At 38.0% G+C, this 25,294-nt stretch overlaps 1 protein-coding gene across 2 annotated transcripts; it reads right to left on the reverse strand.

The window, feature by feature from the left end:
• Positions 1-389: 389 nt before the first annotated feature.
• Positions 390-21,338, reverse strand: rbm25b (RNA binding motif protein 25b). 2 transcript variants are annotated; one of them, XM_066676617.1, is made up of 18 exons: positions 21,214-21,338; positions 17,583-17,706; positions 17,130-17,179; positions 16,758-16,928; positions 15,093-15,150; positions 14,829-14,989; positions 14,319-14,498; positions 12,956-13,039; positions 10,121-10,383; positions 9,098-9,224; positions 8,440-8,529; positions 8,104-8,177; positions 6,406-6,556; positions 5,309-5,699; positions 4,735-5,036; positions 3,289-3,387; positions 1,941-1,988; positions 390-1,160 (listed from the first exon to the last, which is right to left on the reverse strand). In XM_066676617.1, exons 2-18 carry the CDS (start codon positions 17,686-17,688, stop codon positions 1,068-1,070), a joined length of 2,448 nt encoding a protein of 815 aa, XP_066532714.1. In that variant the 5' UTR covers positions 17,689-17,706; positions 21,214-21,338; the 3' UTR covers positions 390-1,067. The 2 variants fall into 2 exon arrangements, with proteins under 2 accessions (XP_066532714.1, XP_066532713.1); XM_066676616.1 differs by lacking the exon at positions 21,214-21,338 and adding an exon at positions 18,735-18,833.
• Between the last annotated feature and the right edge of the window lie 3,956 nt (positions 21,339-25,294).

Below are 25,294 nucleotides of genomic sequence, written 5' to 3' on the forward strand. Positions count from 1 at the left end.
AGGGTGTCAGATTTAAGTCACAGATCAAGAGTCTAAAAAGATTGGGACGTTTTCGGGCCACTGTTTACGTAAACACATGAATTATTTTAATCACATTTTTAGCAAGACCGCACTCTTGACCCCCCTCACACCAAACGATTAAGAGGATGGGAGCACACTGCAACTCTAGTGAGACTCAAGTGATTTTATTCAGACATTAAGCGATTTCACTCTTGCAAATTTCCAGTCTTTTTGTGCACTGGAGCATTGTTCCTCTGCAGGCTGGGCATGGCATCCTCCTGTTGAAATGTCTATTTTGAACACGGAAAGGCTGCTTCACGCAGATTGATTTATCATTCATTCTGTTAGATCGGAATTTTAATTTTATAAAAAAAAAAAAAAATTGGAAATTAATTTTATAAAAAAAGATCACCTTTATTGAAAACACATCCACTAGTAAATACAAAAACAGAGACCACTGTTTTCATGTTTGCACACATTAAGATCAATCTAGCCAGAGACTTCCAGAACCGTGCTGGGTCAAATCTGTTCAGCATTTTTCCGTTTTAAAGTGGAAAGACGTGTCACGCGACGTGACACTGCAGCGGGGATAAACTCTTTGGTACAACTCAACTCCGCTAGCGAAAGAATAAAATAAAATTGTAACCCAGACTTGATTGGCATATATTACAGTGGGACAATGCAATAAAATACTGTTTTCACAGAGACATCCATTCTACACTAAAGCAGGCATGAGACGATGCCAAAAAAAAAAGAATCAAATTAAACGATGAGCCCTGAGGAAACATTACCTCACCAACTTCTTCAGTGGTAAGTCAAGGGAGTCGCTAGGACAAAGTTTTAAATCCAGTGCTCACTAACTTAATACAGTCACAGGAGAGTGGAGAGAGAAAACAAACCAAAAACCTTTTTTTTAATTTCATGAAACTGCTGAATGTATGTTGCTGGGTCTAACATTTTTTTAAATTTGTTGAGTTTCCCCCAAATTGTCTGTTTCTTTCTCTTCAGGAATTGCGCTGATAAAACTGGGAAGTCAAGAGCGGTTTTGATCCTCATTCAGTGCTTGTTCATTTGCCAAGTCCAATCTTCTTGGCCTCTGTTTCATAAATCAATAACCTCCACATCTTCACGATGAAAACTTCAGCTTCTTCATCCAACACCTGCACAAGATAAATGTATATATTTGCATAGAATTATTGTAGGATGATAAGAGGATTTAAAAATAGTCCAACTGCACAAGTAACATTTTTATTAAATGCTAGTGTTGGGTGGGATTAATGTAACACTGTATACCACAGTATTTCAAAATTACAACATGTGGGGTGTGAGAAATTTCTGTACTGTGACCAAGTACTAGGCCAGAGTTCATTCACGTACTTTTGAAAGCCACAGGGAGGGGGCGCTGTGGGAGCTCACACTCATAATGGGTGGGGGAAAATTACACAAGCCCAGTAGCCCACCACAGTTGTGAGTTCATCACCGATTTTGATTTAAAAGAAAGAGGAATGAAGCCGAAAACAGGCAACATATTCAGAAGACCCTTCAGTTGACTTTGTGAGAATAAAGCACAGTGTGTGAGATCTGGAGTTCACAGGAAAACCTGTTATGCTTCTAAACAGTGTAGAATCATCTTATTTCGCTTATTTTCTAAACTTTTCTGTTTCTCCAGTACCAGTCGGAGATTTGCTCTCAGAAAGGGCTTTTTATCGTCAACGAATGTGTCTGTGTGCAATGTCCCTCTGTGCTGAGCTGAACTCCACAGCTCAAAAACCCTTCACTCGATTTTGTACTCAGAGATATGAGGCTCATGCAGCTCGAAGTTAAGTTACCCAATGGCGTACAGTAACAAGAATTTAGAACAAAACCCTTATTTAAAAATATTTTAGTTCCTAATTATATATTTTTGGGTTTCCATTAATGCCGTTCATGTTACTACTCACCATAGCAACATCATCTAAGATGCCCTGCGGCGTACTGTGAGCCATCACCTGTGAAGAAGCACATTAAAGTCAAAAAGCGAAATAACAAAAGCTAAAAAAATGTTTGTTTGTTTGTTTTTTTGTTTTTTTATAAAATAGTGGACTCAATACATTTAGAAATGTATCTAATTACAGTTAGCACAACAATGCACTGAGTGAACACTTCTTCAAAACGTGAAAACCTGTTCAACAATGACGTTTTCAAAAGTTGTACATGCAAAACACTCAAGATTAGGGCTGTGTCATATCGTATCGTGTACACTGTCACAAAATAAATAAATAAATATTGTAATATTCTGACTTATTTACGTAATGCATCATTGCAGTTACACGTAACACGGCGTACATTCATTACGCGAGTCATTTAGGCACAGCGATATGGTAAAAAATAAATTTGCTCTGCCTTCAGAAATTTGCTCAAAAAGATGAGTGACTTCAGTCATGTGGAGGTAGTTTTGAAATAAAATCAGTATTCGAAATATTTTTATACAATGTCAGAATCTTGGTAAGTTACGGTTGTTTACAAAATAAGCAAAGATTTACGCGTTTCTTCTGAATGTTTGAAACGGTTAGATTTATACAAAAATAAAATGTAATTAAATAGAATTTAAATAAGAAATTAAATATATTAATAAATGAATACATTTAATATAACATTTATTTTGTTGAAATTGTGTGATCTTGAAACTAATAAAATTAGTTTTCAGTGTTTTTATTTATTTATTTATTTTAATTGCCAAGAATATCGTTATCGCCAAAAAACCTTGAAATATTGTGATATTATTTTAGGGCCATATCGCCCGCCCCTACTCAAGATACTTTCAAAGTTTACACAACTATGCTTCATACATTCAAAAATCAAACTTGGCTCCAATCTTGATAATTCCTTAAAGGAACACTGCTTAATATTTTAACCTTAAATTTACAGCTTCAAAATCAACGTGATGCTTCACAATGTAATAGGGAGAATAAAGTATCATCACTGCTTAGGGCTCAGCACTGCAGAAACAGCACTATGTAAGATTCCGAGGAGGGCATTTCTTAATTTATTTATTTTATATTGACCTATGAAAATCACCAAAACACTGTAAACACTCCATAAAAGATTAATGAATGAATGAATAATTAAAATAAACTTAATTCTTTGGTATCGAGGGAAGGGCAAATTGTGTGTGTATTTTCGGGATTGCTAGGGCTGTATATAGCTATGTGTGTATGTGTAATCTTATTGTAATAGATAAATTAATTCCATAAAATTCATTCAATCTACCTCCAAGAGCACAGGCAGAGAACATGAGCATTTATTTACCTTTGAGCAAACAAAGTCAACTAGCGTGGCTTCCTCCTCACCAATGTATTCCACAATCTTCTTATTGATCCAAGGTCGGATGCGCTTCTCCATTAGAGTCTATGCAGTAAGGAGTAAATCAGTGAAAGAGCATGGATAAACATGGCAATGTGGACCCTCCAGTTATGTCCATGTAAATCTAACATTCTTACAAGAAAAACTTCTTTCTTCACCATAATCATGAATAACAGTGTAGTTCCAAAGCCATAATACGAACAGCCAAAAATTTAAAATCAACGGTTAAAAAGTAAAACTATGGTCATTGCTTTTAAGTGCTTATGTGATGTTTTAAGGAATGTAAAGTTGGATTTACATAAGTTGCATGTATTCCAGTCACAATCCCACATGTACTACATTCAGCACCACATAGCAAAGGGTCCCAAATGAGAACTGAAAACATCAGATAATTTTATGGTGCTTTTCTACCGCATGGGTCCGGCTCTACACGATACGCTTTAAGCTTCTCGCTTTTCCACTGGCACAGATCCCCCGCAAAAGGGAGCAGGTGACGTCACAAAACCCGCCTCTAACAGGAATTGCTAGCTTTGAAAACGTCGTGAAAACATCGTGAATACCCGTGTTATTTTTGTTTTCTGGAATGAACACCGCTCCGTGCCCCAGTTCTCACAGATCAATTTTACTAGTTGCATGTTTGGCTTTCACTGGAAATTTTTGTCCGATAAAAATAAATGTAAAAAACTGTTGTAGAGATTTTACAAGTGGTGAGTTTGTGCTGGACTTGAATGAGCTCTGCAATTCATGGTGATTGGCATGTCTCTGCAGAGTTTACATGTCACCATTTGGTACCTACTTGGCACGGTTGGAACACGGAGCGAACTGGGAATGAAAAAGTACCCGGTTCCAGGGACCAGGACCAGATACCAGATTTTGCCAGTAGAAAAGCAAAAGAGCTGTGCCGAGCCAAGGAGAGTCATGTAGTTTTTTTGGTAGTGCCCAACAATGGATGTACTCCTCTGTGTCTGTGTGGATCCTAAAACTAAAGTGCAGTCATGGGGGCAATGTACTGAATAAATGACACATTCAGTGTCCTGACCCTGAAGTCATACAAAATCCCTGGGCATTTCTTCAAACCGTAGCTGGTTTCCCTGCTTATTCCTTCATTTGTTTAACTTTTGGCAACTTGTAGTTTCCTAAATCCTCTCCAACTTCAAAAAGCTGGATTCATCCCCTGTATTTAAGAGCAAATATGTGGTGAATGTACTGCTGCTGACTGTCTGCCATCGTACAATCCAGGTGGATGTTACTCATTGTTGGTGGCTTTGGTTGAGGCGACTCCCTAATGTCTTAAAAAAGTAAAGCGCTTTGGGTGTCAAGAAAAGCACTTGGTGCAACTATGATAATTCTTTTTTAATATTGGAATTCATGTGCATGGGTGAATGTGCTTACCGTGTCCACCACAGACCAGTCAAGTGGGTAGTTGAAGAGTTCTGGTTTGGCAGTAGGGATTTTCTCAATTAGACTTTTGATGTGTTTGCGTTTCTCCTCTGTGTTTGCCCCTTTGCCTCCTCCTGCCCCGGCACCGTCTGCTCCAAGACCACCCTTGTCTTCATCCTCATAGTCCAAAGGCACTAGCTTCCGTTTTCGAGGCACCTCATCCACTTCATCGTCATCAAAGCGGTTGAAGACACTTTCCACCGGCAACTTCTTACGTTTGCCTACATTTGGTTGGCTGGGGCTGCCTGTGGCACCTTAGGACCAGGAAACAGCAGTGTTACACAAAATTCAGTGCAAAATTCAAAGTAAATTTATATTATTATTACAATGGACATTTTAAAAATATTGATCTAAAGTATTAATTTTGCTTCTCTAAGTTTTTGCTTTTCTTTGGTCATTCAAATATTTTATAAACCAGTGCAAACCTGTTAAATTGACTTTAAATCACTACTCATTTTTAAACAGTGAAGTTATTATCTATTATCATTATTATCCAATCAATTTCCTTGTAGTTATGCTGCCTCACCTAATTTGAGACTGAGGCCAATTTTTGGCCGGTGTTCCTCCTGAGGTTGGTTGTCTGGAGGCGAGTTTTCGTGGGGAATAATGATTCCACAGGGCGACTCGTCTCTGGGTGTGTTGGGTGTGGCGTTGCCACTGGCCGAGGACACAGAGGGGGCAGCCATTATGGGCCTCATGGTTGGCTTGAGGCATGGTTTAGAGTCTTCTTCATCCTCCACTTCCTCTCCATCCTCAACATCGTCGTCTGACCGTGGCTGAGGGTGCGTTTCCACCACGCGACGTCTGTCCCGATCACGACCCCTTTCCCGCTCCTCCCGAGATGGCTTGTGCTCTCGCACCTCCTCGGGCTCTGGCTTTATGGGCGGCTGCCGCAAACGTTCTGCCTCTTCCTCCATCTGTGGGGAACAAACAAAAGTAAATAAAATCAACGCTTAGTACCAATGCAGCACAATAAACATTAATGCTGGCTTTGCATACTTGTCAGACTTCAAAATTTCCAGGTCTTTGACAACCTTTGTACTTAGCTTTTTAGATGGAAATATTACAAAAGTACTTGCAGGATGTTGGGATGTAATTTAGACACCCAATCACCAATCTTGAACAAGCATGTGTATCGGTTTCATGGCATTGATGAGACTGATTACTAGGTTATGAACATTAGCGTTAAACCACAACAAAGGGTTTAATATTGTGGCATCTTTTAACATTCAATCAAGTAATTTGCCCAGCAGCAAATAAAAGCGGAGAATTAATACCCATACTAATTAATGCTGGTTTCTACAGTTGGCACAGCAATGCAAATTAATAGACTGTCCTTTATTTGACCCTGATTTAATAATAAATAAATAAATAAATATAAAACAAATCTTAAATGAACTACACAGACAAGGTCAAATTTCACATGTGGTTTTAGCAGCATATCACTCCAGCTCAACAAGCAATGTCTCTTTACTGGGGAATAAAACTAAGATAAACTCAGTTTAAGGGTAAATATAATACAATGAAAATTGTATAATGTTGCATAATGGCGTCAATTTCAAAAGACATCTCTGCAAGCATGTGCCTATAACAAGAGAGAAAATGAGCAATGTGTAGGCATACCCTGCGCAACTCTGCGTCTGGATCCGGATGTCCCTCAGCCAGCAGCCTCTGCCTGATCTCCTCCAGTTCTTCTTTCTCTCGCTTCCTGTCTCTCTCATCTAATTCCATCTCCTTCTCTCTGTCCCGCAGGCGCTTCTGCAGTGCGCTGCCCCTACAGGTCAAACACAAAACAGCACACACATACATAGCGACAGTGTGAGACTATGGAAATAAATCAAGAGCAAGTGGGAGGGCTATGACTCATGGACTATAAAGAAGCTAAATTCAGGCTCCAATTAATGTAGCACTCTGTGCTGAGAAAAGTCTTTTCAGCATCAGATAAGACATAGATTACATTTAACTGGTTGGCTTATTGGCCAGTTTCTGCATTGTGGCCCATGTTTCTCTGCCAGTAGTACCATTCAGAATATTTATAAAAACTAACTCAAGGTTAATTTAAATATTTGCGTGCTTTGAATGACATTTTCTGAGTAAGCAGTTTTGTATATAGAGAGATTAGTCTCAAAATACTTTTACAAATCTGTAAATGTTAATTCACAAATTCAACAAGTCAGAAACATGTTTTACTATTCACAAATAGATACATCCCAATCTGTGTCGACTTAGCAGTGGCTCGTTCTCCTGCTGGCCACATTTGCGGATCAGGCTGCATTTGGATTTGGATCGGGTGAAATGTGAAAGTCTCAAAATCCCAAAATTCTCAACAGGAAATGAACAAAAACCTTGTGGAAAACATGCGAGTGACTTAACTCATAAATTCAGATTCAAGGATTTACAAATACAATTTAAATTTGAGACTTTGACTTTACAAATATATGCAATGTAACTTTAAACAAATGCATTTACTTTCGCATAAAGTTATGATATATCTATGAAACCCAAAACCTGCATTTGTACAAACTGCATACCGTGAGAGACAGATTGGGACGTATTAATTTGTGAAACATTTATGCATTTGTAAAGTATTTTCCTAGGTGTCGAGGCTGGCCCTTTTTTGGCATTGTCTAAAGTTAAGGGTATTTTAGACTCTAACCTATTTGTGTTCAGTCCGAGTTTGTTTTCTAGCAAGTACAAAGGGCTTTTGTCAGTTGCTCTGTGTAAAGGTGTAAATCTGTATAGTTTTAGCTGTGCAAAAACATTCTGTAAATTCCTCCACTGAGTAAATGCAGCTATACATACATCCATGTTGGTAGGCGCCACAGCTCACTGTCCTTTAGCTTGTAATGCCACATTTGGTTCAAGGCAGGGGTGGGCAATCTTGTCCCCAAAGTGTGGCTGCTGGATTTCAGTCCATTCAGGCCGAGGCACACCTAATTTCACTCCTTTAATTAGTTAGTCTCAGTAAAACAACTGATCGTGTGACCTTCTGGTTGGTTGGAACAAAACCCAGCAGCCACACCAGCCCTTTGTGGATAAGATTGCCCACCCCTGCTTTAAGACCTTATTCACCTGTTGCACTATAAGTTTGAAAACAAAGTGTAGAAAAAAGCCTGCGTATCTGTAAGTACAACTGATTGCAAGAGAGTTTTGCTCAAGTTTTTACAAAAATAAGGTGTGTAAATCCAGGTTTTTATTAAAATTGTTTACTCCAAAAAGCAGAATAAAGTTAAAAGACATGTCATAATATATCTCTTAAAAGGTACTATGTTAAAATGTGCCTTGATTGAGACATTTTCCATAGAAGGCTCTAGAACGTACTTATAATACTTGGGATCATCCCGGTCGTCATCATAGTCCTCCAAGAACTCTTTTAGCCGTTTGGCTTCTTTAGCCTGTTTGTGAGACACAAGGGAAAATATTTTCTATTAGCGAATATGAATTCCAATAATGGCGCTCATACAATTTTCCCAATAAGATATGTTCATATTTCAAACACTGTTCCAGGTCTTTCCACAAAGCTGATTACAATCATTTATATTTATCCATTATTTTATTCCCTGCATGCTGCTAAACAACAACAACAAAAAAATCTTAGATGTGCTTGTTAAAAATACTCTTCTACAGTGAGATATGACAGAAACAGCACTCCCATACCGTCTCTCTTCGGCGCTCATCATCTCTCTCTGCTTCCTTGGCATAGTCTCTTGCTTTCTTTCTTTCTCTCAACTCCCAGTTTTTTAGCCGCTTTAAAACACAATAAAGAATGAATCTGCAGTGTGTGGCTTTTAACAATATGACAGTAATCAAAAAACACTTTGGTAAATCATACCGGATAAGAGCATCTGGGATTGGCGACTCAAAAGTGTCCGTAGGTGTGAGTGTGTGAGTGAATGTGTGTGTTGCCCTGTGAAGGACTGGCGCCCCCTCCAGGGTGTGTTCCTGCCTTGCACCCAGTGATTCTGTGTAGGCTCCGGACCCACCACGACCCTGAACTGAATAAACGCTTACAGACAATGAATGAATAAGAGCATCTGTTATTTTACAGACTGAATTCATATCATTTGAAAATTGTTATATTTACATTTTTTTAAATAATGCGTAGTTTTAGAGTTTTGTTTTTTTACAAAATGCTAAAAAATTCTGGCTTTGACAGAAATGTGTCAGATGTCAGACCCCTTCATTCCAACATTACACATAGACAGGCAGTTTTAATGTTATGGCTGATCGGCGGATGCATGTACTCTAAAGTTTAACTAGAACAGCAGCAAGAGTATTTACACAGAACAAGCCATAATGAAAACCCATTGTGTACCTCCTGATAGGCAGCCTCCTTCTCCCTGAGCTTCCGCTCCAGCTTGCGACGCTCATAAGCTTCCTCTTCATCTTCCTCACGGTCCCGTTTCTTATCCTTGTCTCTGTCTCGGTCACGACTTTGTTCTCTGAAAGCATCAAGACCAATTAAGAATTAATTCAGAAGCACATAACGTCACTAAACATCCACACATTACAAAACAACAAACACGAAATGACTTGGTTAAATATTACTCTCTGTGTGCAAATTTAGACACACAGTTAATGGTTTACTACAATTTGCTTTTCAACAAATGTTATTTTCCAAATACATTATGACAAAGACCCAGTGGAGCTAGGTGAGCACTACACAATGTTTAGGCCATTTTAACAAGCACACTTAATAATAATAATAATAAATAAATTTTTAAAAAACAGTGAGAGATTGTGATTCTTGTAACTGAACACAACATATAAACCCTAGGGTTCAAAATGAACAAAAATAAAAAACAGCCAATGAAAGCGAAGCAGAGATTAAAAAGGTGAGGATAGGCCTGGAAATTTATTCAATACTAGATGACTTTTTTTAAACACATACTTCATTATACATTAGTTACATCATCTGTCACTGACTAACTTTAAAATTTCTTGTTTTTTTTCTAGGCAGTTTGTCTGTGGTTTTATATTGTTCATATCAATATCGGAATTATATTGTATCGACCGGAATTAAGAAACATATCGTGATATAAATTTTGACAATATCGTCCAGCCCAAGGTGAAGATGTGAAAACACAGCAACTGTTTAAAATCTTCCACATGCAAATGCATTGCTCTATAACGTAACTGCCATCACAGAAAGGAACACTTTTTGCAATTTGACAGCTTGTCAGTTTGTAATAAAACAATCTCTAGCCTTTAGTATCCAGAAATGTGTGAAATGTTTGATACACTCCTTGTCTATGCCGTATAGACGGTCATGGTCCAGGACTGTGGACTTCGTATCCCATGATAACAGTGAGATTAGGGATTTTGAGCGGATATTTACCTGGATCTGCTGCGATCCTCACTGTGGTCTCTGCTCCTGTCCCAGTCTCTTTCCCTCTCTCGCTCCTTGGTTCGCTCGCGCTCTCGGTCACGCTCCCTGTCCCTCTCTCTTTCTCTCTCACGTTCCCTCTCCCTCTCCCTGTCCTTCTCCCTCTCGCGGTCCCTCCTCTCGCGCTCCCTCTCTCGTTCTTTATCCCTCTCCCTTCGTTCCCGCTCCAACTCCTGACGCTCCTTCTCTCGCTTGCCTTTCTCCTCCTCCAGTTTCTGCAGAAAGTGACAGAGACAGGGCCTAAGTGGCAAATATCAACAGCAAACAAATGGACAATATGACTGAACTCTAGACTGCAGAGAAGTGGTTTACAGTTCTTCTACCCAATCAAACTGCCTGGAATGAGGATAATATCTGTACATAGTTCTGAAGATCCCCCTCCATTACAGAAATGTTAACTGTCAACTATGTTAATTCTGCTAACAACTGATGAAGCAAAAAAGCTATCAGTTAGCAATTTATACAAAAAAAGACTTTTTTTACCTTACATTCAATGTTAGCTGAATTAACATGTACAGTGTAGTTACTCCTTTAAACTATATTAAGTAAACTAGAGGAAAGTAATGGTCCTAAACTAAAAATCCAACATGGTTTCTCACAGCAGAGAGCAACCATGGGTTTCCAGAGTTGTTTTCCTTAGAGATTTAACATTAAATATATTATTCCTTGCACATATTCATCCCCTTTAAACCCATAAAACAAAAAGAAACCTGGAAACCACTTTATTTTTACAGTCCTAATTCCCATAATTTAAAACAACAAGGTTCACAAATCAGATAAGGACGCTGAAAAATAGGTTTCCACCTCATAACATCAGCAAAAGAAATGTTTCATCAATCCTTGTGAAACTAGTTATTTTGGACTTACAGGTGATGTGCTATGGATTCAGAGCTTCGCTGCCCCTACAAGCCTTTATTGTTAGGCCTGGGAGGAAAAGCAGGTCAAAGGATTTGCAGGAGAAATTCATAAATTTCAGAAAGAAAATTTGCTTCTTGTTACATGATGTTCACCACAAGCAACCTTAACAACAACTTCCAAACATTCTGGGAAAAAGTGGTGACAGGTGCATTGCATAACGATATTCTGTTGATCTCAGCTTTCATGTTTGGACAGAAAGGGCAACAAATGAATTTGTAGAGGCTGGCTTACCCCGCTGCCGGCTTCCCTGGTCCTCCAGGAGTTTAGACTCAGTAAGTAGGAAAAGAATTTAAGCCAGCATCACACTTACAGTTTTCAGAACACACCAGGAGCCTAACACGTAAGTACTACATCATTGTTCAGGCCCTACCCAATGTTCTCATGAGCAAAACGTGGCTGTATTTCTTTTCTTTTTTGCCCCATTTTTTGGCAAAAACAACTGAGGTATATTCCGAAAACTGTGGGTGTAATGCATGCAAGGGCAAAAAGGGTACACAGATGAAAAAAATAAAACAGTAAGAAAGAGGGACAGCTTCTGAAAGGATTTAAAATGTAATATTTTTTAACTGAGTTAATAACTTAATTAGGATTAACTTAAAATTCAAATCTCCAGAAATCCTAAAAAGGACAAATATATCTGCCAACGAATGACTAATCAGATATGCTGTAAATGCTAATACCGCAGGTGGGGGCAATAACACAAATACTAAAAAAAAAATGTAGAGACGTTAAATATATATATGTAAGTTTTCTGTTTATGTAAATAAACAGAAAATAGAAAAATAGAAAGAAGGAAAGAAAGGTAAAAGGTGCACACAAGCAAGCAGGAAAAATGAGTGCTCACAGGCACAAACACACAGGGCTGGCTCATACCTGCAATGTCTTCAGAGTATCCGAGTGCTGTGGAAGGGCGCCCCCTACTGTCACACTGGCCTCTCAGCCAATTCACTGCAGTGGTTATTCAATCAGCAGCAATCATTTACATGTCATGAACATAATCTTAATAAAACAGGGGATTCACACAGGTTCACTGGCTGCTTGGGGACAGAGGTCTCAGACATTTAAAGGCATATTGACGTAATCAGAATACTGGGAATGAATTGTTGTAGAAACGAAATATCTGCTTGCCGTATCTGCATTACACAGGCCAAATATATGTTGGCTAAGACTGTTCATACCTCAGTAAGTTGCTTTATAAGATCCATAATAGAATTTGGCATTGAAATTCCCAAAAAAACAGGCACAGTTGCCCCTGTGCAAATCCTCCAGAAGGGGGCGCCCAATATATGTAGAAAAGAATGGAAAGCTCATACTTACATCCTATCCTTGCAACTTTTTCCAAAGCTGTGAGATTCATCTTGCTTTAGTCACCATATGATCTCTATCATAATGGTGGGGTTTAATGAACAGATTAGCTTTGAGGGAAGTTTACATTACGTGCATGCATTTTATGTGTCTGAGCCCTCAAAATTGATGACCTGTCCGTCTGTTGTGGCACTTAAAACCACTAATGTATATCGGACAGAGATAGCCTCTAGAACTGAGATTAGACCCAGTCCCAGATTAAAACATGTTTTAAATATATAAAAGGCAAATTGAAAGTGTTTTAGATTGTGACTAGGCTTAATCTGAGTCTAAGAAGCTTGTTCATAATAATCTGCAATGTGAATAGAACAATCATAAAATAAAGCCTCTCAAATTAAATGATTTGTGGCCAGGCCAAAAAAGCCAATCCAGTATTCAGGGCTCAGGATAGTTATTCTAGTCAGATTCTGCTGGTTGAGCTACTATACTAATACAGTCACAAATAGGAGTGTGCAGTTTTTTGTTCTCTACCTGGAACATAAAATAATAAAATTAATGTTTTACCTTGTGAGTGTCCCGGAATTTGTTGATCTCCCTGGAGATCAAATCTCTTTTGTCCTCTTCCATTTCTATGGCATTGATGTCCTCCTAAAACAAGGACAAATTAAATATTTTAGTGCCAATCAATTTAAAAAACAAAGTAATATGTTAGAGGAAATCCTTCTTTTTATTTATATTTATGATATTTCAAATTAGAATCTCTTAAACTGCTGAGTAAATGTTTCAAGGAGAGAGTTAACATCAAACAACAAAGCTCAAACACAAGCTTTAATTGAGAAAACTGAAGCACGCAGCTCACAACTCAGACAATAAAACACCTCTATATTCCAGCTCCGACAACTTTATGAGAGATAAACGTGTGGATTACATTAGGCAGACTGGGAAAAAGAAAAGTGCTGGAATTCTCACAGCAGCTGTTTGTGCATGTGTATGTGGGCGCGCGCGAGAGAGAGAGATGGTAAGTGTTAGTCATGAGATTTAATCCATATTTCAGCATTAAAATAATGTTATATCCTTTCTGAACTCAACAGTAATGATACTGTTCTTACATCGCTAATTAAACAGCTTATAGGTCACTAGATTCTGTAAAACAAGTGAATGATGGGAGGCCAAGTTTGGAATGATTTATATGGTAACGTTAAATCTACCAAATTAATCGCATGCGTTGACAAGCACTGATATACAGACAGACACACTGAACAATCACTGATTTATGAACACCTACCTTATCTACACTCACTGTCCAATTTATCAGCTCCACTGACCATACAGGAGCACTCTGTAGTTCACCTTTGTCTCTGCATACTTTATCCCCATTCCACCCTGCACTTCAATGGTCAGGTCAGAGCAGGTATGATTTGGGTGGTGGATCGTTCTCAGCGCTGCAGTGACTCTGACGTGGTGGCGCTATATTAGTGTGTGTTGTTATGGTGTGAGTGGATCAAACACAGCAGTGCTGCTGGAGTTTTTAAACCCTGTGGGCACAGGACACTTTCAGCTGGATATTTTTGGTTGGTTGACTATTCCCATTTCAGCAGTGACACTGATGGCTTTAACAACTCCAGCAGCACTGACGTGTCTGATCCACCCGTACCAGGGAAATACACTAACACAAAACCTCTCTAATCGTACCCGCTTCGCAGCGGACCTGTGGGGGTCTTGACCGTGGAAGAACGGTGAAAAAAGGCAAACAATTTGTGCTGAGCAACAGATGGACTACAATCTGTAACTGTTTAAGTGCTCCGATTTGATCAGTGAAGCAAAGAGAACTGACAGTGAGTTTAATAACAAGGAGGTAGTCACAGTTATGGCTGATATATATAGGCTTAGAGCAAGTCAAGGCCTTGTCTGAAAAAATTAAGTGTACCTCTTCTTTCTTCTCTTTCTTCTTCTTGCGGCGGTTGGGATCGTCATCCTGAGACGGTGCGTTGAGTTCATTGGAATACTCACGAATCAGGCCATCGATAGCTCCCTTCACTATTTGGTCCCGTTTCTGGGTTTCTTCATCCAAAACCTCCTCCTCTTCCTCACCTTCATTCTTCTCATTCTAATTAAAATATTAATTTTATTAATTATTAACAATTAAAATATTTGGGCACAATATTATTTAGATACTGTACTGTGACACATTGCTATTAGATTGCTTACAATTATAAAATAATGGTGAAGAGAAGCCCGAATTACTCTAGATCAAATAAAAGTTTGTTTGATGGATTACGAGGACCCTCCAAACACATAACATCACACTGGCAAAGAAAATCTTTGCAAACCATCTCATATTAGTTTCTCCAAATATTCGCCCTGTTTAATCATATATTGTTGGGATAATACAACACAAACAGTTTTACAAGGTGGACAGGACATTGTTATGTCTCACCCCATTGGTGCTCCTCTTTTTGGCTTTCCACTCATCCAGCTGGGCTTTGGTTTTGGCGTCCACCTTCACCAGCAGTTTCTTCTCTCCCACTTGCAGCTCGTGAAGCAGCCTCAGAGCTCTCAGAGTAGACTCTGGCTCTTTATACTCACAGAAACCAAAAGCTATCACACACACCAAAGAGGAAACAAAATTGTCACATTACACAATCAGACAAGGTGTAAGGAAAAAAAAAAAGCAGTCCTGCATAAAAAAAACTGGTTTTACCTTGAAGCTTTCCGGAAGCTCCTTGAACTCGTTTCCAACTCAAGACTAAGCCACATTTCTGAGGGACAAATGTAGTACATCATTAAGTTTGAAACAGTTGTTAATAGCTAAAAAATATTATGACTGAGTAAGTTTAAACAAAGTTATAATCACAGGTGGACTGTGAACTAATTCTTATGCAAATAACTGAGGAAAAGATCACTTCACATTATCCCACTGACCTCAATCCCCCAAATTCCCTGTGTGACTATGCTTTCTGCTGTGCATTAACTCATTAAATCTAAAGGGGTGGGGGGCATAGTAAATATACATATATTACATTTTCATTGACTAGACCAATGCTGACCAACCATATACTGGAAGACTTGTAAAAGAAAGTCACAAGACACAATGTTTTTAGTCACCGAATTATTTTGCAGGTTTCACTATTTCAGTCAAAAATAGTAAAAACGTATGATAAACGAACACACAGTTACCAGAACATCAAGATGAGAAAAAGACATCTCAGTTTCTGGAGTGTCCGAAACAGTGATATCTCCTGAAAGTTTGTTTGGTGTAAGGCCATCATTGGCAGGATAGATTGAACCACTGTGGAAATGTACTGCACTGAGCGATGCGTTTATGGCGATCTTAATGTTTAGTTAGTCTATGGACCATCTGCCCAAGTACAATATAACAGATTTCCATGTCAATGCTTTCTCTGTTCATGTATGTGTAGTGCTCTTGTAACATTTACAACAGACAGACCAAAGCCCAAAAAGAAACACAAAATGAGCTGCAGAACCACGTAACATCTGAATCAGAAAACCAACAGATATCAAATACAAAGGGTTTGATAACCCTAATAAAAACAGGACACAGTATACAGACTAGAGCACTTTTGTACAATTAGCCAAGAACTGGAATTTTACACTTGTGGATTTTACAGTCGGCTGCATCAAAAGGCCAATTAATTAACTGTGACAAGGTACAAAACTCCAGGACTGGAAAACAAAGGCCTTTTATTTGTGTCACTAGCAAATCTGCTATTAGTTACGGTGTACAATTATGAGCATAAACTCAAACATACATAATATCAACACAGTTAATTAACTAACTTTTGTGTCACTGCTTTACACAAAAGGAATCCATCACACCCACTCGACCAGTCACTCTCAATCACATGCTCACTCCTGTGGACCCTTTTGCATGGCCAGTCCACCTACCAACATGTGTCTTTGGACAAGAGCACCCAAGAGGATACCCATGTAGACACAGAGAGAACTCCTCACAAACAGTGACCTGAGGTCTGAGGGTGAGTTGGAACCCACAAGCCCAGGACCACAGAGCTGTGACAGAGACTACCTCTAGAACCACCCCCCAACAATAAAGTCATCAATATAAAAATGTAATCAGCCAATATTGTCAGTAATCTGAATTTCTAGGCCGAAACAACAGACATCAACTGAACCATTTCATAGTGGTTGGTCTCTAATCTAAATAGCACTAAATAAACTAAAAATGTAAACACTAATTAAGCTTTATTTAAAAATTAATAAATAAATAAATTATGTCTGAGTGTATAGCTAGAGTTGTACACTGTATATTTATACGGTATGCAATATCAGAGATGACTGAATTCTTTTCTATTTATATCAAAATGTATAAGAATGCCCTGGTACTTACTGAGAGCAACTGTCTGATCAGCATGTCTGAGGCTTTCTCTGAGATGTTCCCAACAAACACTGTAGTTGTGGGTCCATTGTTCTCATCATTTTCCTTGGCACGGGCAGCTGCAACCTCCTTATTCGGTGCTGCTACTTTACTGACCACCGGCACAGCGGTGGGCACAAGTACCTGGTCACAAAAGACAAAAATATACAGTAATTAGCTGACAGCAATCAAGTTAAAAATGTTCTAAGTCCATCAAACAATGCATTAAATATTCAGGGCATAAAATAACTAAACTTTAAGAGACATCAGGCAACAGTAATATAAAGTAATTTTAGTTTGAAGTTATTAAAGAATAGTATTTTCTCTGAAAATAAGGTGGTTTACCGTGGGGGTTGATGTCATGATACCCATGTGAACTGGTATCATTGGGGTCCCTGTTTGGGAGGAACAACAATATTAGAGAAGTTTAATATTCAATTTTATTTAAGCTTTGATAATTCATTTTTTAATTCCCCTTAATTCAGGAGCATTTCAAGTAGCTTTGACTTTATAATATATAATAAACAAGGTTTCCATCTGACACTGAAGACACACTAACAAAACGTAACTCCAGCTGGTATAAAATTACTAACTCTTGTATTAAGATTCATATTTACTTGACGTCATTCAGCAAAATAAATGAGTAAATAAACTAGCTATTTTGCACTGTTATGCATTTTTAGTATCAAGCCGGATCTAGCCTTTCACTAGAATTTCAGAAGATACAAAGCAGAAATCATCCAATGTCAAACTGATGAAGTCCTAGGCAAAAGACACATTCTCTCAAATGAGCTTTACCTGGAGGCATTGAAGGAGGAAATCCAGCAAACTGGGGAGGGGGAAGCCCTGGGGGCATGGCAGGGATGCCAATCTGTGGCCGGTTGAGATGAGGAGGGAAAGACATCTCGGGTAGATCTCCCACCTGAAGTGGAGAATAATTTTTAAATATCACATAACTTTTGAACAATAAGTCTTTAGGATAAAAACTCAAAATGGGGATGCTGAAACTTATCTATTTTAGATAACTATAATATATTACATCTATTATTTATTTATGTTGTTACAGCATTTTATTTGATTTATAAACAACATGATTTAGCAAACCCCAAAATTAATGGATTACTTTTGTCACAAATTTTATAACGCATTCACACAAATTAAAGCATCAATAATTTCAGCATATAATTTGCCGTCTTAGGTGGAAAAACCTTTCAGAGGCATTACCCATGCTTTAATCAGATTAGCCTTGGAAAAATTTTCAGTATTATCACAATAATTCTACAAAGTGTTGACACTTTATGAATCTTACCTTTTGTATAATCATGTTAATCTGTGGTTAGTGCAATCTTAATAATACTCAGGATTAAATATAGTATATATACTATACCAATCCATTAGAGCTTCATACAGGACCCAGCTCACTTTATTCCTGCCTGCAACCTTCCTGTTATCTCTCATTGAACATTTAAATCCTTCACCTAACCACTAAGGTCACTGTGGTCGTTTATGTTCCAGGCAGCAACCAGCTACACTTATAAACATTTAAATAAAATAATATCCTACACCTACAAACTAAGAATGCTGTGGTTGTTTATGAACCAATCAGCAACCAACAACCCTTAACAACTTAGGGAAATCATTGGGCCCAGGCCAGGAGTACCAAAACAACCCACTGCATCACTAGCTCTTTCAAGGAGTCATCAGGCACCTCCCCTTGTCAGTGTTTGGTTGAATTAAGCCAACGACACCTGTGGCTCAACAGTGAAGTATGGCATCCCAGACCCATCAGCCTCCAAGCTAGCTTTACACACCTACCATACTCTTAAATGTAGCTTTGCATCAGACTCCCTGGTGACAAAGGCCATATCAAGCCCCACTAGCACAGTTAATGTGTCCTTGGTGCCACCAGTTCCATCAACAAACACAATAACAATACACTACCCCACTCACCTGCTGCTCAACTAGTCTGTGGGCTCCTAATCCACGACCACTGACTAGACCTTTCATCAGTTTCTGATAACGCCTTCACAGTTGTCCTTAGTTTTTCGGCCCCTAAAACCAAACTACATAAGAAAGGATGTGGAAAACTTTGCTATAAATTCCTAATACCTATCTCTATAAATCTGATATGCCCATGCCACCCATGTTACCTCACCTCAACCACAACGTAATACACTGTGGGACTTATAGTTTACCTACATCTGCCAGCAATTTCCAATCTCCCACCTCACCCGATTTACAATAGGAAAGACTGCACTTGGTTCTATCATCCCTGTTTTAGGAAACTGTTTAAAAAACACTTTTGACCAGTATAAATGCCATTTACATATGAACTGCTTAAGTTTAGCTATAGCCTCCTCTGTCCAACTCCTTTAATAAAACAAGCAAACTTCCTTTGCCATAATTTCCATATTTCTACGATGTTTATCAAAATAAGTAATTTCATTTGAATGTAGGGATATTTTGAAGGATGAAATGTTGTTTTAACTGCAGATATTAGAATGTAATCAATGGTAAAGTACGCTGACGATTGCGACAAGAAAACTCGTATACCGCTACAAAAACCAGTTGCTTAACATCTATGCTCAAGTGAAGCAAGACTAAATTATGGCTGTTTATGTCAAGAAAACCCACAAATAGTCTAAGATTTCAAGAACAATGAAGGACATGTGCTCTGTGTTATCAGAATCTAAAGTAACATCTAAATCTAAAGTTTTTTATTTTTTTTATTTAACATGCCACTTAAAACACCATGACCTTTCCTGTCACATTTATCATCTCCAGATTTTAAAGCACAAGCTCATTCAACCTCACTACAATAACTACAGAAAACAGTCCATTTAATGCAGTTCATCTGAAGACCTTTCCGAAATAATTCACAAGATCGGAAAATCAACACTGCACACTTTATCATTCCTGAGACCAAATAAACGTGTTTCTTTTAGGAAGATGACGTCTGACTTCACAATCGTCAGCTACAGCTGAACTACCTACATCATTTATGGGAGTAAATCGTAACAGGGAGACTTTAATATCAGGGTTTTTTTTTTCCCAGATCATAAATATTTCTGTGCCAGTTACACACAACTCTGCTCATATACAGTCTTATGCAAAAGTTTGAACACCAAATTGCCATCTCATTACAGATTTTAAGTGTGTTATTTCATCATCCACAGGGAACCAATTTCAATCTTCTATAACGTTGCAAATATTAATGCAATTTCTAATTATTAGCAGAGTGTATCCTACTCTAGGAAAATTCCATAGCCTCTGCAAAGGCCACATTTTATGAGTGAATGTTTTCTGTGATTTTTTAAATGGAGAACGTTCTCCTATTTATTATTTAAACATGTGTTTAACGTCACATCATATTTGTTTCTTCAACAGTCAATAGTGTCTTCCACGATTCATTAATTCATTCCCTGTAACCACTTCATCCTGTCCTGGGTCCCAATTGGCACAGAGTCTACCCAGAATCACATGACAGGATCCATCACAAACCTGAGCTCCATATGTTTACTAAATAAATCTCAGAATGCTGTATCAATTTGTCAATCATTTTACCCCATTCTCAAACTTCCCTTGAACTCTAAACTATTTTCTATATAAGATACGTAAAATTTTGTAGCCTCCAGTGCAGAAAATACCACCTTTTTACCTTTTAGACAGGTAAAATTAGGAGTCACCCAAATGTCTGGGGAATATCAGTATTAGTACATTTGAAGTGTTCGGTAATTCTCATCCAGAATGATGTCAAATATGGGCAAGTGAATCATCTTCTCCTGCACATTTAGGAAATATATTATACCTTGTGAAGTCTTCATTCAGTTCACCAGGTTTTTATGAGGTCAGTTTAACACGCACATACTCATTCATATATATATATATATATATATATATACAAACACAATGTACACAAAAAACAGGAAGCCCTAAACTCCGGCACGTAAGGCTGGGTACATTCAAATTACAGCTAAATAGCATTCGCTGATGCTGGTACTGTTAAACATCTGTGACCTTAAGGTGGCTCCATATTCGAAATTTCCTTTCCACCTTAAATGGTTCAATACCACGACACCATATGTACTATTTAAGGTGGAACGGCGAATTCGTAAAAAAATTATATGGTGACTCTAAAAGATAATCTAATATAAGTTTACCTACTCAGCTTAATCCTAAAGTCTCTCTTTATCTACCTCTATCTATCTATCTTATCTATCTATCTATCTAATCTATCATTCTACAGCTGGGTCTCGCGCACACACTAGCAGCACGTTAGCCTCGTTAGCGTGCTAACGACGACGCCGCCGCCGAAGACTCGTGATAAAATACAATATTAAACACATCAACCCTCCATTTTAACCACTTTGACGCAGTTAGGGGAGACAGCGAGAGCCATGGGATATGAGAGCGTTATAGAAACACTCACCCAAACCGAGTTTAACCGAGTGTTTTCTTCTCTTTTCTCTCCGTCTCTCTCTCTCTCCGCGGCGCCTTTGCTCTCAGATCCACCGGCACAGTACAGCAGCGCCGAGCAGGACAGGCAAAATAAAAGTCCACTGCACAAAGCATACATTATATGGTAAATTTATTGTCGAAAAATCATTTCTTTAAATATAAACGCTTAATGATTATATTGTATTTGTATAATTAGACTTTTATCATTTTTAAATATTGTAATTTATTATATCACGCTATAATATCTATTTTGTGTTGCTATTATTATTATTGCTGTTATTATTATTATTATTATTATTATTACTACTACTACTACTACTACTACTTTTCATCAAGATCAGTGTCATTCGTTATTAATTTTTTTGTAATTGGTTCACACTCACAGTTAGACACACAAACACACGTGGGACATGTGTTTTTGAAAAGAAACCAAAAGACTCAGGGAGACAGAAACAGGGAGAACACATCACACTCAAACAGTGGCCCTATGTGTTTAGGGTGGTCATCTCCAGATCAAACAAACACATGTGAATGGGATTGACAAAGTCAAATGACCCTTCACAAAACTATGTGTGAGAAGATATTTGATATTCTGTTGTTCCATGACGTGGTCAATAGTCGCATTGCTTCACCTGAATCTTATGTTCAACTAATGGAATCAGTCTTCTTTCCAGCCCCTTTACATAGGTTTTTCCTGGAGGCTGACCTTTGAAATCGCTCTGTTAAAGAGACACACCCTCTGGACTTAAAAGGAAGACCGCCATCCCATGGAGTTGGTAGAAGTTTCCTTTTGCACCTGGCTCACCTTCATCAAACAGCATAGGCACAAATAACAGTCAGACTTTTCCTCTCTGAAACTCCCAGCCTCAAAGAGACAGCCCTCTTGTCCACTTATCCACTCAACTCCAAAAGCATGGTGGCTGGAGCCACTCAATGTCTTCCAGTCTCCTTTTCAAGTTGTACCTGACTAAGTTACATCCTGATCACTGGGTGCTTGCTTAATTGTCTGTAAGCACTTATCCATTTCGGGATCACGATGGGTCTGGAGCCTACCCGGAATCACAGGGCATCAGTCCTTCAGAGTGCAACACATACTCACACATTTACTCACACCTATGGACACTTTTCAGTAGTCTAATCCACTAGTAATATATATTACAATACTTACACTGTTTATGTACTGTGGGAGAAAACCCACACGGACACAGGGAGAACACACAACACTTCTCACAGACAGTCACCCGGAGCAGGACTTGAACCCATAATCTCCAGGTCCCTGGAGTTGTGTTACACTACCTGCTGCGCCACGGTGCCACCCATGACAAACATGTATCTTCCATAACAGTAACTGTACAGGAGAATGAAGAAATCTTCTTATATATTAATGGATGTCAATGTAAAACAATTGTATTCCAAGTAATTTTGGGGCATTTTTATTGGTTCATTCACCATGACATTTTCACACAATGTGAAAGACAGATTTGCTCAAATGATGTAGTAAACCAAAAATCCACAAAAATGGAGATACACGTTTTTTAATAGGACAGCAACGATATAGTGATATGATAGAGTTCCTGAGCAGCACAGAGGCTGAAAAATAAAATAAAAATATTGTCCTGTCTTTGGGGAATGACAAGATTATGCCCAGGCCCTGCCTCAGATATTTGATGCCATGAGTTAGCTCCCTGCATTTTTTTTTGTCCACACAGCCCATAGTAACAGCACAGTTGCACAATACTTTTTTATTATTTTTTTTTTTATTGAACAAAAGTATGTACATGCCCTTAGACCAAGGAAAAACTAAATTGTGCCAGCTTATTTTCATTTAGCGGACCACTAGGGGGCATGAAGAAAGACGTTACACCATAGGTTACTTTTAGGGCATTTTATCCATAGAACAAGTGTTCTGGGACCAGATTCATATATATACTGGAGAATAGTATGACTAGTGTGTGTGTGTGTGTGTGTGTGTGTGTGCGCGCGTGTGCGTGTGTATACACTATTTGACTCGGTATCTTGAATCAAGGACTTACTGTCCTGTAAAATACCATTAAATATTTTAAATAAAAAAATTGAAAAGTCTACATTTCTTTGCCCTACATGTCCCAGCCAGAGCTCTGTATTATATAGAAATTTGGTTTGATTAAAGATTAATTTGTCTCAGAAGTATATTTTATTTTATATTTGTTTGACTTAGAATTTGAAAACACTACAAAATGTCTAATGTCTATATTCTTTTGCCATCTGTAATATTTAATGATTATGAAGGTATTTTATATAATTTATATATAAAATAATATAAAATATTTATGTATTAAATAATATAAAAAATAAGGTATTGTATATAATATTTAACATATATTTTTGTGAATGATTATCGTTAATAAATAATTATTTCGACTCTGAATATAAAACGTTTTTGTGACTGATTGGAAACTTTTAACTTCGTATCTCAGGAAGCGCGCGGCTGCGGCGCGCACTTGACAGGCCCCTGACGTCATGTTTAGGCGGGATTTTCATGGAAGGTGCTAGAAAGAGCCGCTGCACCGCCGCCCCTGAGCACTGATATCCGTCCGCGACAAAATCAGCGCTACCGATAGTGCGTGTCTTTATTTGCGTCTTTAGGTTTTTTTGTTTGTTTTTTCTTTTAAACATATTACCAACATGAAACATTTTTTTTAGCTAAAGTTAAAAAATACATATATACATAATAACGATGACCGTTAAATTGCGCATGCGTGAAACTAGGCATTGTTCGAGTATACGTTACTTATTATTGATTTACTTTGTCCTTCTCAGTCCGTACAAAGCAGTGGTAATATTAACCAAATAAGTAAAGTAAAATATAACATGAATTTTTAACTTCGTTGCAAGTGTGAATTAAGTAAAGAACTCAAAGCCTTAAAGTTATACTAATAACTTGTTTTTTGTTTGTCAAATTCAATTAAACCATTATTATAGGAATGCTTTTCACTAGATGTTGGAACATAGCTGTATGGATTTGATGGCATTTATCCATGTGAACACTCTTGAGGTCAGGTAATGTTGGGTGGTTTGATTTGTATCATAAACCCCACTCCAACTCATCTCAGATCTCTATCACTCCACAGCCCACTGAAAGCTCCATATCATTTAATATTTTTAACAGACATCAGAAATAAAGTCAGAGATGCGTGACATACTTCAGCAGTTGTAATGTTGCTCAGTTGGAAGGATAATGAAACATTAAAACAAATGTTTCCACACAACAGTTGTAAAAGCATTAAAAAAAAAAACATCAAAATCTTTTTCATAGGAAATTTATTTTCCATATTTCTGCCCCCAATCCTCAGTTTATATGTAAGTACAGAGCATTTTAGTGTGAACTTCTTTACAGTGGCATAAAGCTTTTCATGATTCCCTCTCTTGTGTAGGATTATTTTAAGTTCACTAGTTCCTCCTTGGGATTACCACTTAAAACCCAAACACTAAACTCATAACAGCACAAAGGACCTGACAAGTGAGATTTAATAATACACTAATTCAGTATATAAGGTGTGTAAGATAAAGACACATGTCAAATCGGTGTCCACTGGACAGACTAACCTCAAACCACCACGCTACATCTGTCAGTTGTTTTCCCATGAGGCCCCTGCTCCAGATCAACATCACACTGTACCCATCTGTCCACTTGATTCCTTCATCTAATATTTCTGCTTTCTCATCTATTGAGAGTGGAGTAGATACAGCAGTCAAGACAGAAATATAAAATGAGCTTAGGTGCGGTAAAGAGTCTAATATATAGGAGAGGAAATCCTGAAAACCCCGTTTCATCCTGCTTAGAAACTTAAGTTAATTCCAAGTGCGAGAATATATCAAAAGAGTGGATTAAACTCAAAAGATAAATGTACTATATCCAATAAAATTTAAGGTCACTCTCTGGGCATCAGGTACATCACTTTTCATCACAATTACAGGTTTATAACACTTCAGATCCAGGATGAAGCAGCTGGAAAAAAAGATGAATGCATAATGGTTATTTCCAAGGGGGAAAAAAACATACACTGGAGTTT

This window comes from Hoplias malabaricus, chromosome 7 (assembly GCF_029633855.1).
Source record: "Hoplias malabaricus isolate fHopMal1 chromosome 7, fHopMal1.hap1, whole genome shotgun sequence".
Classification (NCBI taxonomy): Eukaryota; Metazoa; Chordata; class Actinopteri; order Characiformes; family Erythrinidae; genus Hoplias; species Hoplias malabaricus.